This window comes from Perognathus longimembris, chromosome 11 (genome assembly GCF_023159225.1).
Source record: "Perognathus longimembris pacificus isolate PPM17 chromosome 11, ASM2315922v1, whole genome shotgun sequence".
In the NCBI taxonomy this organism is placed as follows: domain Eukaryota; kingdom Metazoa; phylum Chordata; class Mammalia; order Rodentia; family Heteromyidae; genus Perognathus; species Perognathus longimembris.
The window spans coordinates 8,906,967-8,923,976 of record NC_063171.1 but is presented as its reverse complement, the minus strand read 5'-3'; the positions used below and the strand labels follow the sequence as shown (position 1 = coordinate 8,923,976).

General features: G+C 37.0%; 1 protein-coding gene across 1 annotated transcript in view; it reads right to left on the bottom strand.

The window, feature by feature from the left end:
- The window catches only part of Fmn2 (formin 2), a 174,989-nt gene that overhangs the window by 33,112 nt on the left and 124,867 nt on the right, over positions 1–17,010 (bottom strand). Inside the window, exons 9-11 of the mRNA XM_048357745.1 lie at positions 6,892–6,983; positions 6,600–6,729; positions 5,359–5,505 (exon numbers count right to left, since the gene is read on the bottom strand). Coding sequence (XP_048213702.1) covers positions 5,359–5,505; positions 6,600–6,729; positions 6,892–6,983 — 369 coding nt within the window. The remainder of the gene's footprint in view (positions 1–5,358; positions 5,506–6,599; positions 6,730–6,891; positions 6,984–17,010) is intronic.

Here is a 17,010-nt window from a genome sequence, read left to right as displayed (position 1 = left end):
GTACGTAATTCACTGCTTTTATAATGAGGAACCTTTTAAAGTTTTTCTCTAATGTTGTTATAATGAATATGGTTCATTACTTTTTATGCTTATAATTTTTAGCATACATTTGTTATTGTGACATTTCCAAAAATTGTTACATGTTCATATCCAAGTAAATTTCTCAGGTCATATTCATCTTCATGCACCCTCCCCTAAACACTTTCCCTACACCCAGTGGTACCCATCCCCCAGCCCAGCCTGTTTTACTCTCCTGTTATTTCAGTTTTTGTGTATATTAATTATATAAAAGCATTTATAATAGGGACAATATAAGACATAAGCAAATATTACTAGTAGTTGTGTATAGCTGCTATAACTCCAAATCTAAGAACAATAAAGTTCATTATTCTTTACACTAAGGAAAAAGAAAAGTATTATTTCAGGTATGTGAGAGGTTTTATTTATTGTTGAATTTATGCTTATTTATTCCATATCCAGTGATGTTTTTTTTTTTCCTCAAATTTTTATTATCAAACTGATGTACAGAGAGGTTACAGTATCATACGTTGGGCATTGGATACATTTCTTGTACTGTTTGTTGCCTTGTCCCTCATGCCCCCCTCCCTCCCCCCATTTCCCTCCCCCCCCAGGTGTTCAGTTCACTTACACCAAACAGTTTTGCAAGTATTGCTTTTGTAGTTATTTCTCTTTTTTTACCCTGTGTCTCTCAAATTTGGTATTCCCTTTGAATTTCCTACTTCCAATACCAGTAAACACGGTTTCCAATATACTCAGATAAGATTACAGAGATAGTGTAGGTACAACCATAGGAAGGTGATACAAGAACATCATCAATAATAGAAACTACACATACACATAGGACGTTGAAAGTAGTTACAACTGTGATATATCAATTGTTTCCATAACATGGAGTTCATTTCACTTAGCATCATCTTATGTGTTCCTAAGGGTATAGCTATTGGGCCTTGTGATGCTCTGCTATGGCTTGCCTAAACCTGTACTAATTATTCCCAATAAGGGAGGCCATAGAGTCCATGTTTCTTTGGGTCTTCCAGTGATGTTTTTATGAGCATTAGTTAGCTTTAGAAGTTTCATTTTCACATTTCCAGTTATGCATAGTATATCTTGAACATCAGTCACTTTTTCAAAATGCCACTGCATCTATAATTCATTATATCAACAACTGAGACTGAAGACAAAATAATTACTCAGTTACAAATAAATAAGAGACTGTGTACATTTCCATATTTAAAAATATTTTTCATAACTCTCTTCAAAAATAGGTTTTCATTAATTTCTGACACATTAGGGGCATGAATATTTAATTAACATTTGTACTTTACATACACATACACATTATATCTTAACCAAAAGTCTAAGATACAAAGTAAACTCTGACAGCTACATTTGTTCTGCTTAAACAAATTTGAAATGTACATGTTGGCTCAAAGTAGCCTCCTTATATACTAAACTGAAAGTTAGCTTTCAGCTTACCCTAACAGAATGGTAGGCCTGCATTATTTGCAGATTTATGATGTGCCATTTTGGCCAAATGCAGCAAAAAAAAAAAAAAAATCAGAAAATAATTCAATAACGGCAACTCCTTTGTACAAGTCCTTAAAGAGAACATGAATATTTAAGAGACAAAAATGGAAAATAAATAAAAAGCAATTTCAAAAAAAATGTGAATTCCTCGGTGTGTGTGTGTGTGTGTGTGTGTGTGTGTGTGTGTGTAAGTAGATTAGTGGATATGAAGTGCTTTCAGTCAGTCCTTCATTGTTGTAACCTGTGTTAAATTGCTTTGTAATCTGCTTTGTGTTCCCTTGAAATTCACTTTTGAAACTCAGCATCCCATGCATGTAAGTGATTAGGTATAGATTTCAGATTTGTTGAAAGGCAGCATGTCTTTCATAAAAGTTGGGTAGTGTGGTGGGAAAATCAGTTTTCTACACCACAAGACTGCATGAATTCTATGTATCCTGAGCACTCCTGGTATTGCTTCAGTGGTAATCTTCTTGGAACCATATATCCACGAATACCAGAGACAACCTAGTCTCAGCCAATCTTAGTACATGAACTTTAGCCAATCAGAAACAGAAAGCTGACAAAATATGGCCATATCAAGTAAATATGCCACCTGCTGCCATGATCTCTGGCTATAAATAGAACTTATGGCACTTGTGGGATATAGCATTTTGAACAATGTTTGACAGTCTGGTCTAAAAAAGTTTTCTGACGTAAAGCAACAGTTAAATGTAACTGCTAAAAAACCTGGGCATTTCCTCTATAAAAAGAGCAACACCTGAACCTACATGCATAGAGCCTCGGGTTTAGTTCCTCAGTACCCCATAAACAGAAAAGGCCAGAAATGGTGCTGTGGCTCAAGTAGTAGAATGCTAGCCTTGAGTACAAGAAACTCAGGGACAGTGCCCAGGCCCTGAGTTCAAGCCCCAGGACTGGCAAAAAAAAAAAAAAAGATCAACACCTGAAGGAATGGTTGTGCCTCTAAGAATTAAACATAAATTTAAATTTAAGAGCAGCACTTTTTCATAACCAAGTTTGATATGAGATAGTAATATAGCCTTTAGATTTCCTTCTAAAATCACTTCGGCAAACTAATGTATTTTCTATCTCCTAACTTAAATGTTAATAAAACAACAATAGAAAAATTATAAAACATTTCATAAAAGCCTGCTGATAGTCATGTTAAGAGAAAATTCTGAGTGACTTGGATAATAGCTCAGTCTAATGTTGACAAATATTACTGAATAGTAGATAGGGTGGCATTTAGATTATGGGGGGGGGGAAGCACCATTTCTATAAGACTTTATATAGGTCATCTGAGATGGCAAATATAACAATGCTTAAAAAATCCTTGCTTCTTCCTGGGAGCAGGTGGGTCAGGAGCTACTGACTTGTGCTTGTAATCCTAAACACTCAAGAGGCTGAGATTTGAGCATTGTATTTCAGTGCTAGTCAGGGTAGGAAAGTCTGTGAGATTCTTATCTCCAAATTAAACTCCAGAGATGGAGCTGTGGTTCAAGTGGTAGATGGCTAGCCATGAACAAAAGTTCAAGGACAGTGCCCAGGCTCTGACTTCAAGCCCCAGTAATGGAAAAAAAAAAAAATTCTCAAGGACAACACCATGCCTTGAATTCAAGCCCTAGGACCAGCACAAAAACAAAATCAAAAAAAATGAAAGAAAAAAAATACTTGCTTTTCGGTTCAGCATTTTACTTTTTTTTTTTTTTTTATTTTGGCCAGTCCTGGGCCTTGGACTCAGGGCCTGAGCACTGTCCCTGGCTTCTTTTTGCTCAAGGCTAGCACTCTGCCACTTGAGCCACAGCACCTCTTCTGGCCATTTTCTGTATATGTGGTGCTGGGGAATCGAACCCAGGGCCTCATGTATACGAGGCAAGCACTCTTGCCACTAGGCCATATCCCCAGCCCCCAGTATTTTACTTTTGATCTAGGTTATTCCATATAATAAAACTCAATTTCATGGAATATAGAATATGTCATAAAAAAATTTCGTGTTGGTATATAACTAGTGATGATTAACTTTTTAAAACACTTCTGTTGATACTGAAGTTTGAACATAGGGCCTGGAGCTGGCTCACCTGTCTTGCTCAGTTGGTGTTATACTACTTGAACCATACCTCCTGCCCATTGTTTTTGCTAATTTTCTATTATTGTCCTTTTTTAACTTTTGGAGATGGAGTCACTCACACTTTTTTTTTGTTTTTGTTGGGGGAGTCACTCCTGGGGCTCGAACTCAGGGCCTGAGCACTGTCTCTGGCTTCTTTTTGCTCAAGGCTAGCACTCTACCACTTGAGCCACAGCACCCCTTCTGTCTTATTTCTATATATGTGGTGCTGAGGAATCGAAACCAGGGCTTCATGTATGTGAGGCAAGCACTCTACCACTAGGCCATATTCCCAGCCCCCTCACTCAGATTTTTCTGCCTAGGCTGGATGTGAAATTTGATTCTCTAGGTCTCAGGCTCCTGAAAAAATTACTAGTACCTAGCTTTGACTATGCTTTTTATATGGTAAATATTATATTGATGTATTTATATTTCAATGTTTTTCGCTAAAGTTGCTTCAATTCAGTATGCAGCTATTAAACAATATTCAAAAGTAAATTTCCAGGTTTAGAAAAATATATTTTCCTTTTAATGAGTGTGATTTATTAGACTTTTAGTTTGAGGCTTATTTCTATGAAAATGTTTCTCATACAAATTTAATAACACTTGAAATATACATGGGGTGTGTGTTGGGGTGGGGGGGGCACCCCAGTGCCAGTACTAGGACTTGAACATAGAGCCTTGCACATTTCTGGCTTTTTTCTGGTTTGCCTCATGGACTTTTGTGCCCAGGCTGGTTCTCAACTTCAGTCCTCTAATTCTAGACTCCTGAGTATCTAAGATTATAGGTGTGAGCCCTTAGTGCCTGGCCTATATTTATTTCTTTACAATAATCACAAAAGTCAGAAAAATTGAGCCAGGTACCCATGGCTTACCACTGTAATCCTAGTTTACTCAGGAGGCCAAGCCCTAGGAGACTGTGGTTTCAAGCCAATCTGGGCAGAAAAAAAATCACGAGACTCCATTTCCAATTAACCAGTAAAAAGTCAGGCTGGAGCTATACTTCAAGGGACAAAGTGCAAGCATTGAGCAAGAAAGCTGACCAAGCATAGCACCCAGGTTTAATTCCCAATGAAAACACACATAAACACACACACATAAACACTCTCACACACACACACTCTCCCTCTCACACACACACACACTAAAAAATCCTATGTTGCTCATGTACTAAGAAAGAAGCAATGCTATTAAGTTATGGAAAAGCACAGTTCCTGACATGTTATAGGCATGCAATGAAACTGTCTCAATGAATATATGCATATATATCATATAAATCAATGAATGAAAGTTTGATGACCACATAAACCAAAATCATTATCTCCTGCCAGGTAGATTGCTTTACTTTCTAGAAAGGATAATTCTTTATATTTTCATTTCTGCAAGCAAATTTATTTAAATTCAATATTTTACGCATGTGTTAATAATATCTTTTATTACAGTATTCTGTGTAGTGATTCCCTATTCAGGGAAACCTGTGTCCTATTTGCTAGGTTTACCAATATGACTTTACTCTGTGATGCTAACAATCATGTGTAACTAGATGTTTATGGTCACTATCACAATCTTTCAGATATTAATTTTAAATAAACATAAATGTTGCAAAGACAGAAAAAATTATTAGGTTTGCAACAAAGAGGTTTAGACATTGTCCAACACCCCAGCATGAGCAAGACACTTGTCTCTCTGCACTAGGACAAAATACTTACACTGCTCTTCACATCTTTCAGCTTTGGGAGAATGTCTAATCCGAAGCCATCTGCCTGCCCCCGAGTCTTATTGCCACCATTCATGTAGTTGCCAAATGCAAGAACCAAACCCAGGACTTGCATCACTCCAGGACCATTTTTTAATGTCTGTAAAGACAGGAAAACAGAACAAATATTGCATTCCTACATAGCATTCTTTTGAATCACATGACATATACAACATCCGCTATTCATACTGCACTAACAATGTGGGAATGGGCTAAACTATGTCATATTTCATTATTAAGTATTTGTATGTATTGTATATCACCAAAGTATTAGGCCCTATATATTTTGTGGTAGTTTCAGGGCTTGAACTAAAATTTCTTGTTCAAGGCTCTATCACTTGGGCCATATCTTCAGCCTGTTTTTTTGTTTCTTTTTGTTTTTTGCTGGTTAATCAAAGAGTCTCCTAGCCTTTTTCACCTTGTGCTAGCTATGAATCATGATCTTCCAGATTTTAGTCTCTTGAGTCAGTAGGATTATAGGTGTGAATCACCAGCACAAAAATTCATTGTAAAAATGAAATTCCAAACTTTGGTTTACCCAAAAGAATTCATATTTACTTCTTTCAGAACACTGAGTTTGGCTTCAATTTGTGTATCATTGCCTGTAAAAACATCTTTGGTAACAACTTTCTTCTTTTCAAAATGATTTACTCCAAACAGAACAAAGGGTACTGTTGATTTTTGACAGATTGTTCAAAATGTTCATATTGGACATTTCTAACAAACATTTCTTCTTTGTTTTTAGAGGACTATATATCTTCTGTCAAGTCAAATGGCTGTTACTAAATCGTTTGGTTAGAGGAAATATTAACTATTTGTGGAGGGCCCATTCCAAAAAGTAAAGCCAAGTAAATAACCTGCCTTCAAATGCCATTTATTTGCAAGTTTGATGTTTGAGTGGGACAGGAAAAATGTAAGGTTTTGGCAAAAGCAGAGGAAATGCAAACCTCTGGAGGCCAGGGCACCCTGGTCACATTCTTTTGATGTGATCCTGAAGCCCTGCATGCAAGTTGAAACATGGGACTTTGATCTGGAATGCAATTAAAAAAAAAAAAAAAGCTGCCATCTGGGTGATTACCATCACTCACACTGAATCAGTACTTCCTGGAAAAAGGCCTGTTTTGAAATAAAAACACGATGGAACAAAATTAAGTTTCATAACTCAAATTCTATGTTCTTTGTACCAGATCCTACCTCACACAATTTCTGGAGTAATTCCAATTTGCGACGAATTGAGCAAATACTTTCTGAAAACGTGGACTGGAAGAGGATGCAAAAGACTCGCTCTGAAAAGTTGGGGATGAGTGACAGCTCATAAAGGAACCTAAGGAAATAAAGGCAAGTTCAGAGAAAAAAATATAATTCATATAGACAGATGTTTACCCTTGTGTAATTCATAACAATTACACCCTTAAGACATAGTAATTCCTGCATGCAAAGCCACCCTTCGCCTGGATTTCTCCCGCAGGCCCTGGAGGCAGCTTACTGTTCAGGTTTGTCCAGAGACTTGGCAGTTTCCTTGTCTTTGGATGATCGGCCATGCTTTTCAATTTTTTCCAGTTCATCTGACTGGGCTCTCTGAAAAAATAAAGGCCAAACATTTTTTCAAAAATATCTACTCAGGGCTGGGGATATGGCCTAGTGGCGAGAGAGCTTGCCTCGTATACATGAGGCCCTGGGTTCGATTCCCCAGCACCACATATACAGAAAACGGCCAGAAGTGGCGCTGTGGCTCAAGTGGCAGAGTGCTAGCCTTGAGCAAAAAGAAGCCAGGGACAGTGCTCAGGCCCTGAGTCCAAGCCCCAGGACTGGCCAAAAAAAAAAAAAAAAAAAAAAGAAAGAAAACAAAAATATCTACTCAACTTTATCCTTTATATAATGATAATCTTAATATAGGGGGAAATCTATATATTTCTTAGCATCTGAATTAAAGTGACTTAATCTAAGGCATCATAAAGTATATATATATATATATATATATATATATATATATTTATTTAATAAAAATCAGATCATTCCCAATTCTCCCAAATATTAATGACTATTAGTAATCTGCAAAACACTCAGTCCTTAAAGTATGCTTCAAACAGAGTGTTCTTTTGTTTTTAAATTTTATTTTATTGAAAAGGTGATGTGGTTACAGTTACATAAGATAATGTATACATTTCTTTTTGAACAGTGTTACCCCTCCTTTGATTCCTCCCCACCCCGTACTTCAATGGAGCAATAATAATGCAACTGTGCGCTTTGTAAATGCAAACTACTTACTAGAGAGCCATAATTTCATTTGAATGCAATAGCTCTGTTTTCAGAACTTCTGATGTACTTTTTGATCTGAAATATTTTATAACTTATTTAGCTATTTCAACCAATACATATTGCTTCTGGTATTTGAGACAAAGGAAAGTATAATTAATGTACTAAGACAAATAACAAAATTTTTTTTTGTTCTGGTCCAGGGGCTTGAACTGAGGGATGGGCACTACCCCTGAGCTCTTTTGCTCAAGGCTAGCCCTGTACCACTTGAGCCAGGCCTCCATTTTAAGCATTTTTGGTATTTTATTGAAGTTAAGAGTCTAATGGATTTTCCTGCCCAGGCAGGCTTCAAACTGTGATCATCAGAACTCAGGCTCCTAAGTAGCTATGGTTACAGGTGTAAACCACTGGTGCTTGTCCATAAAATATTTTGATCCTTATTCAGAACTTGTTTTTCAAACCCTTTTTTTTTTTTTTTTTTTTTGCCAGTCCTGGGCCTTGGACTCGGCCTGAGCACTGTCCCTGGCTTCTTTTTTGCTCAAGGCTAGCACACTGCCACTTGAGCCACAGCGCCACTTCTGGCCGTTTTCTGTATATGTGGTGCTGGGGAATCGAACCCAGGGCCTCATGTATACGAGGCAAGCTCTCTAGCCACTAGGCCATATCCCCAGCCCCCAGAACTTGTTTTTCTTAAGATAAAAATACATTCAGTCAGGCTCTGGTGGCTCATGCCTGTAATCCTAGCAACTCAGGAGGCCTAGATCTGAGGATTATGGTTTAACACCACCAGCTGTGGTAGGAAAATGCATAAGCCTCTAATCTCTAACTACAGAAAAACTTGAAATAAGGCTGTGGCTCAAAGTAAAGTATTAGCCTTGAGCTGTCAGGGCCAGCACCCAGGCCCTAGTTCCAAATTGAGGGCTGGAACACACACACACACACACACACACACACACACACACACACACACACACACAAACCTTTCAGCCTTATTTTCCTTTTTTTTGTGTCACCTTTTATCATAGCAAACTAAAAGTGTTGTCAGCCTAAATCTGCTTTTCTGGCAGCACTGGGGTTTCAACTTGAGGCCTTGCACTTGGTCAGGCAGATGATGTACCAATGACCTAAGGACTCTCCACAGGCTCCACTTCTTAACTTCCCACCACTCTCACAGGAACATAAATTTCAAATGCATAAACATTTGGGATACATTCAAACCATATTCAAGCTGCAGCATCAATAAACTAGCCACCACCAAACTACTGCTCCACAAGGAAGTATAGGGTCCCATACGCTATCTCAGTGCCATCCTTCTTTGCCTACTGTTACCACATTGTTGATCTGTGAATGCTGATATCAATGGCCAACAGCAACTTAATTTATGCTAGAAAAATGCCTAACACTGAGATTTCCCCCTAAAGGCATATCACTGTTCCTGTTTGTAAGAACCCTAGAGAGCACTTCAAAACTATTCCAGTTTAGTTAGAGGGATCACTAACAGAACACACATGAAACCATCTGGAATCATTCAACTTCTTAAATCAAGTCAGTGAAAAAAAGACATGATAGGAGTTCTACATCCTCATTAAGAGAACTGTTTACTCCTTTAGGAAATGTATTTCCCACTTAGATAAATCACATGAAATTAGGAAGGCAACACTGATGAGCTTATTAAGCATAATACATCGAAACCAGTTTTAGTAATAACCAGGGTTCTTAGCATTTAAAACAATCATATTCACTACCATTATGAAAAGGAAAAAAATCTCATTTAATTTCCATACACAGGCCCAAACTGAATAATAAAATATAATGTTCCTAGTCTTAATAATATTCATGTAACCACAGCAAAAGTAAAAATGCTACAGATAGTCCAGTGAATACTAATGGCATCAGGTTGGCAAACTTTATTATGTTTGCTAGCCAACTATATCATTTCCCTGATTCCTGTCTGTCATCATGGATAATCCCTGGGAAATGCTGAGTGGAGACGTGTCAAGATACACTGCCCTTCCTTTAAAGCTGGGTTGTAATGGACGACCAGATGTGCAACAAACACTTTCTGTTCTGAACTCCACTAACTAAACTAAAAGGTTTGTTAATGTTGCCAAGGAAAGAACAAGAAATACATTGCAAAAGAACAAAATTCATATAAAAACTGTAACTGGAAGAGAGAGGGAATTTATAAACAATTCCACATCAAACACAAAGATCTAAAACTCTTACTCTTGAGAAGAAAGAACCCCCTGAAGGACCAAAATCACACACACACACACACACACACACACACACACACACACACACACACACACACATAGCAGCACGGATAAAAGCTAGTATTGAACCTGTACATAACTAACAATATTTATTAAGGACTCATTCTTCATTTACTTTTCTATAGAAGGCAAGTGCTCTTTACTCATTTTCCCTCCTCTCTCATCTTATATAGTAGAAACATAAAGTACTGTATTCAAGTGCATACTGAAGTTAGTCTATGCTTTCTAATAGCTCACTAATAGGGAAAGTGGGACTATGGAATATGGAGAATACAAAAATGCTCCATCAAGTAAATTACTACTCCTAGCTACAGAACACCACATCCACCCCACACTACCAACACGCAACAGACTTTACTATCAAATTGTATTTTTGAAGAGGCCATAACCTAAAATGTTATATTACTTGGGATTATAGCTGTTTTTGCACAGGTTAGCATTTGAGGCGATACATGGATAAAAATTCCATGCATATTTTATGTGACTAACAAAAGTATACTACTCTCTTTCAAGAAGTGGGCATTAGGCACACAGTCTACTTCCTAGCAGTGTATAAGTGAATATACATATATGCATATGAAAATAAAGCATGTATACAGCTGCATAAAGAAATTTTCAGAATATTGACATATATATCCTTTTGAGTGTTTAACTACTCTATAATATAATCTAACATGCATATGCATATACACAAACATTTCTAAGACAGAAACCACTAGGCATGAGTAAGAAATCATATACTTCAATTTTATCACGGGTTCCTCATTTTGGAAAACATCATTGCAAGTGATAAAGTTATTTTAACGACTATATTCAAGATGAGAATAAAGAAAATTATCCATCTACTTCATTAGTTCTTCTGGTTCAACCCTATCTAAACAATTACCTAATTAGATGTAACACATAATCTTATAAATCATTGTCTCTATATGTTATGCAGAATGTAAGTCATATGTTTCATATATGCATGTCTATGTGAGACACAGAGAGAATTTTATCCATGGTTTATTTCCGTATCATGAACAATATATGGCACACATTTGTTGGGAAAAGGAATCACGAGAAGAGTGAAGATGAGAACACATAGCCTGGGCTGGGATGACTCATGTTTCTGCAGGCAGCACATTTAGCAAAACCTCCAAGAAAGGACTGTAAGATGCAATGGTGGTACACTAAAGAGCAAATGCTAAATGTGAAATGACATAGCAAATGCTAAGCAATTAATTTCTTCATATATTCAAACAAGATGAGTGGTGGGTAAGGAAGAAAGAAAAGGTCAAGACCAGGAGGAAGTGTCAGGAGATCTATAAATAACCTCTTTTAATCTCCTGTACTGACATATCAGGAAGATGTTAATTTCATGTGTAAATAGGTAAGCGCTGGGGAAAATGGGTAAAACATCAATCCAAAAACTCAACAACTCCATTTTACTTGTAGTAAATGATGCTGAATATGCTTGGTAGAGATGCTGCTCTTGATCACAATGAAAATAAAGCAACAGTTTTATTCTTTCCCCGTATGTTAAAGTAAAAGCTGGTCCTCAAATTAACTTCAGAGGACATCTGTTGACAATGACTTTCTTTCAAAGAGCAATACCATCTCATCATTAAAATCCTAATTCAAAAACCTGTATTCTAAATTGGGTGTTGATGGCTCATGCCTCTAATCCTAGCTATTCAGGAAGCTGAGATCTGAGGATAGTGGTTTGAAGCAAACCTGGGCAGGAAAGCTCATGAGACTCTTACCTCTAATTTAGAAGTAGAGCTGTGGCTCAAGTGGTAGAACACTAGCCTTGAGCAAAGAAAGCTCAGATGCAGCTCCCAGGCCCTGAGTGCAAGCCCCATGACTAGCACCAAAAAAAGAAAGAAAGAAAGAAAGAAAGAAAGAAAGAAAGAAAGAAAGAAAGAAAGAAAGAAAGAAAGAAAGAAAGAAAGAAAGAAAGAACAAAACAATAAACAAGCAAACCAAACCCTGTGTTCTAAATATAAAAATAGTTCTGTACATTCATTTGTTCAATACTTCAAAGAAGTTACTATGTGTTGGGGAAGATATAAAATGAGAAAGAAGAATTTCTATGAGCTTGGAGATAATGAGAATAATCAAATGATTGTATGTGGAATGTCTAAGCTGACTAGCACCCTAATGATGAGGAACATGTTACAATGAGTCAGTAATAAGAAATTCAACACAGGGAAAAAAGGGAGGGAGGATTGAGAAAGGGGAAAACTGAAAAATAGTAAAATACTAGACCATTTAAAACAAACAAGCAAAGCTCCTCAAAATGAGCAAACATAGCCAAAATCAGTAAAAGAGATGCTCAGAGTAACCACCTGCAAAGAATAAGGATTTCCAAAGTTCACAAGCCAAGAGTGAACACTATGCTGACTGCAACCATAAGCTGAACTTTTGGATAAAGATAATATTTCAACAAGATTTAACATGGGTATTTTCACAGATACATTTTGATATAAGGTGCATCACTTAATACTCTAAAGAAAAATTAAGGGATTAAATAAAGAGAGGAACAGGAGGTAGGTATAGTAACAATAACCAATATGTATCTGTAAGTGGAGCCTGTTAAATTGAGAGGATTATTCGGGATGAGATAGATGTGGAGAGATGACAGAAGTCATGATGATAATTATGGCCAATGGAACTAATAAATTAACATATGAAGTAGAACAAGAATAAGGGAAAAAAACAAAGATGTGCCTTAATTACACTATTTTCTACTCCACAAGTTCATATTCCCACTTACCTCATAGGCTCAATATGCTATAAAAAGAATATATTTGAGAAATTGGAAATGATATTATATCTAACCAACTGCAAATATCACATACTGTTTACATAGACACTTTACTCTCTAAACCTAATGATAGTCAATGACCCTAAGTAAACTATACTTTCATTTTTTAAAACTCACTAGGAAGTTCTGTACTTTGTACTATGTGGTTTCAGTAGGTTTTAATTCCTTAGTAAACAGGAATTGGACCGTCAGGATTGTGGCTTTGGAAATTAAAGTATGTTTAGTCTTGGTGACTATCCCAAATTCATTCACATCTCATAGGGAAACCTTACTACAAAATATATACAATCAGGGGGAAAGAAAATATCACATTCTAAATAAGGTTTGTACAACAAGCACTTTTATTCAGTTTCACAGAGATCAAATAGAACTACGTTCAAACAGCCCAATGAAATGTAAGCATCTGGGGGGGGGGGGAGGCGGAGAGCATGGTATTTATGGGACAAGGCTCACATGCACAATAATTTTTGTGCTTGAGGATAAGTAGTGGAAGGCTGAACATAATTAGTTCTCATATATTTATAAGAGAAGTGAATGAAATTATTTTTCTAGATAAAATTTATGTATCTCAAATGCTGTTATTATTAAAGCAGTACTCCCTGCCTTATGTATGAAACTCTAACCCGTCTGTACATCACTTTGACAATAAATAAATAAAAAAGGAAAAAGGATATCTTTCAAATAGTGTTTGCAGAACTTAAATAAGTAAGCTTTATATACCAATACTAAAAATATAGATTCTAAAGATCTCTCATCCTATGCATATCACTTTCTTTTTCTGGTAATGTTTTCATATGACTCAGACTCAGAACATACAAAATCACAAAATACACATTTCATGCAAGATTCAAGACTATACCTCCCCAAACTGTAACTTGCTTCTGCCATCTGTGCCAGCTACTGCCTCTTACCATTCCACTTACTTTCCTGAACCGACTCTGACATAATAGACCAAGTAGTCTTTCATTTGTAGGAAGCTTGGTTTTAATTTTTGCCTGTAGGAGGCGCTAGAGGAAAGGCTGAAGGAAGACTGCTCCTTTTCCATGATGCTAATATTCGGCTTGTTTCCTTGCACTACACTGTTGGTCTGCAGCATAAGTATATGAGAACAATTGGAGGTGCTTTGCCCAGCTGCACACAGCCTTTTGGAGACCTATCTTAGGGCAAGTGGCTACTTCCCTCTGTATGCTGACACTATGCAGTGTATCTGTTATAAGCTGTGGCTCATGTGTGCTCTGAAGTGCATTTCCTGAGCTCCATCAACACAGGTATTATGAACTCCAGACTTCTCATCTATGGAAGCATCCTGACTTGCCCACCAACCACAGCTTCATTGAAGCTAAGAAGTTTGTTTCCTGGTCACCTGAAAGCTACTAACCAGTTATTACTCAGGCAAACTAGTGGTACAAGCAAAACTACCCCTGCAAAGTCTGAGAACCAAGTATAGCCCTTCATGGATATGATTCCTCAGCTCAAGAATGTGGAGTGGTCTACAAATTCTTGTGCTCTCACACCGCAGGATATTTACTCAGTATGATAAACTTCCCTGTTTGCATTGAGAAGGGGTGAAGAATATGATGAATATGCCAGGTATCCAGAACAAAGGATGCACTCTCCCCAGAGTAAATTAGGATCCATCTCCTAACCCACATTTTACCCTAATTACTTGTGATGTTAGAGCATTCCTTATACCAACTATCAGAGATATTGCCACCCATGTTTGGGTCCTTTCTTTATCTTTATATACTTTGCTTTACTATTAATCTTTATTGGATTTACCTCCATACATCCTCGAACAATAATAATGCTATCATCATCATTATTATTCTCATCTTCCTTCTTTTTCTCCTCCTCCTCTTCTTCTCCAGCTCCTCTCCTCCTCTTCCTCTTCTTCCTCCTATACCATTATCACCTCGTTTTCCTCCTATTCATAATTTTTCTTTTAATTTTTCAACATCTGAGCCCATTTACCAAGAGCCTGGTAGAAGTTTCCCTTTGGGGGATGTCCTCCCTGGAGCACTGATTCCAATAACAGAACCACCAACTTAGGCTTCAGAAGTTCAGGTTGGAAGCCTTACCCTGCATTCACTCTGTACACGAGGCAGTGTACAAAACAAAAAGTCCAGGAAGTCCAAACAGGTCCTCCTCTCCCAGCTACCAAGCTTTCTTCACCTTATAACTCACAACAAACAGAAAATAAATAGCAAGCATCCTTCCTTCATTAATTAATTAAATGACTGATCCAGAAACTTATACCCAGAAAACCTGTCCCTCATCAGTAAGAGAGAAATGAAGACATTCAAAGATAACCCAAAGCCACAGAAGTTCATTATTATTACAACTGCAATTTTAAAATGTTCATGGTAGACCACTTAGATGAAATGAATAGTCACTAGATACTTCTATAGACAAAGACAATACAAATTTGAGGGCCTCAGACACTTGAACTTTCACTCTCTCAACAGATGAAGATGGAGAAAGTTGTCTTTGTGACTTCATAGTCTCCTGGGTCTCCTGGTCTCCTGACCCAGGAGAACCCATTCTTGGGATATTAAGCCTCGGTCCTTTTCTAGGAATGCCACGGGAATACTTTGTTATTGTTTTGTTTCTGGTTTTCTTGCCATAGAAAGAATAACAAAAACAAATGTCTTGCTCCATATGGAAAACATTATTCTACATTATTGTTGCATAATGGTAATATGATCCTGGTTTCGTGTTCACTGTGTTTATATTTAGATTCATATATAGCACAGAGCAGAATGAACTCAACTTTCTTTCCATGTGAAAGAAATTATTCTATAATTTAGTACTTTGAATTACTATTGTAAGAATTCTCACAATTCTCTTTTGGCCTAGAATTATATTCAGATTATCAGAAAAATCTTCATGGACCTATATTTTTAATCTACTAATATTTGGTATTTGACAGTGTGCTACTAAAAGTATTCTACAAGATTGTAGAACTAGGGGTAGAATTCCCAGCATGCATGTTCTGGTGCACCCCCAATTACATTGGATAGTGGCAAGTTGTTTCTTGTTTGCTGATGTTGTACTAGTTTATATTGACATAATGTATAAATGTTACAGGTTTTTAATTCACATGCTCAACAACATGTGATACCAGCACACTTTGTGTTTCTTCTGGGGTGGGGGGTGTTACAGGGTTTGGACTCAGGTCTTTGTACTTCCTAGGCATAATGTGCTTCCTCTACATCTTGAGCTACACCATCTCAGTAGTTATATTAAATGTTAACAATTCAAATGTTCCAAGAAAAGAGAAAAATCACAATCTGCTCGGTATAAGAGATGCAATTCCAATAAAAGCCATCAAGTTGGAGGCACGTAAAGAAAAATATAAATGATGTAATAAATCTGGAGTGACTAATTTAATACCAGTTAAAATAATCTTGAACAGCTTGAAAAACAGGAGAGTCACTTTAGTAGCTATTCATCCAACAGAAAATTCATATTCAGAATAATAAAGAACTCAAAAAATTAAATGCCAAGTAGCAAATAATCCATTCAATAAATAGCCAAAAAAATCTTGAATAGACAGGTCTCAAAATAAATAAATACATGAAGAAAATGCTCAACATCGTTAGCCATTGGTGTTATGCAAATCACAAAGGCTTAACTAATACAGCAGTGATAGTCACTAGACATTATATTGAAAATGAACTATACTAGTGAGTGGGGATGGGAGGGAAACACTGGAAGAGAGTGAGGGAAGGGGTAATATGGTTCAAAAAGAAATGTACTCAGTACCTAACTTTTGTAACTGTAACCCCTCTGTACATCACCTTTACAATAACAATTTTTAAAAAGGAAAAACAGAGCAAAACAAAATGGAGATTTCATCTCACTTCAGTTTGAATGTTCATCAGCAAGAAAACTAACAATGCCTCCAGCCTGGTTTATTGCTGGCTAATCAGAGGCAGACTCTAGCACAATAGTCTTCCCAGGCTCTATTTGTTGTTGTTTTATTATTCTTTTGCCAGTCCTGGGGCTTGAACTCAGGGCCTGAGCACTGTCCCTGGCTTCTATTTGTTCAAGGCTAGCATTCTACCACTTGAGCCACAGTGCCCCTTCTGGATTTTTCTAAATATGTGGTGCTGAGGAATGGAACCCAGGGCTTCATGTATATGAGGCAAGCACTTTACCACTAGGTCATATCCCAGCCCCCTAAGCTCTATTTGAACCTCAGTTCTTCTATAACTCTCTATCTTCTTAGTAGCTTATTGGTTTGACCTACAAGGCTTACAGA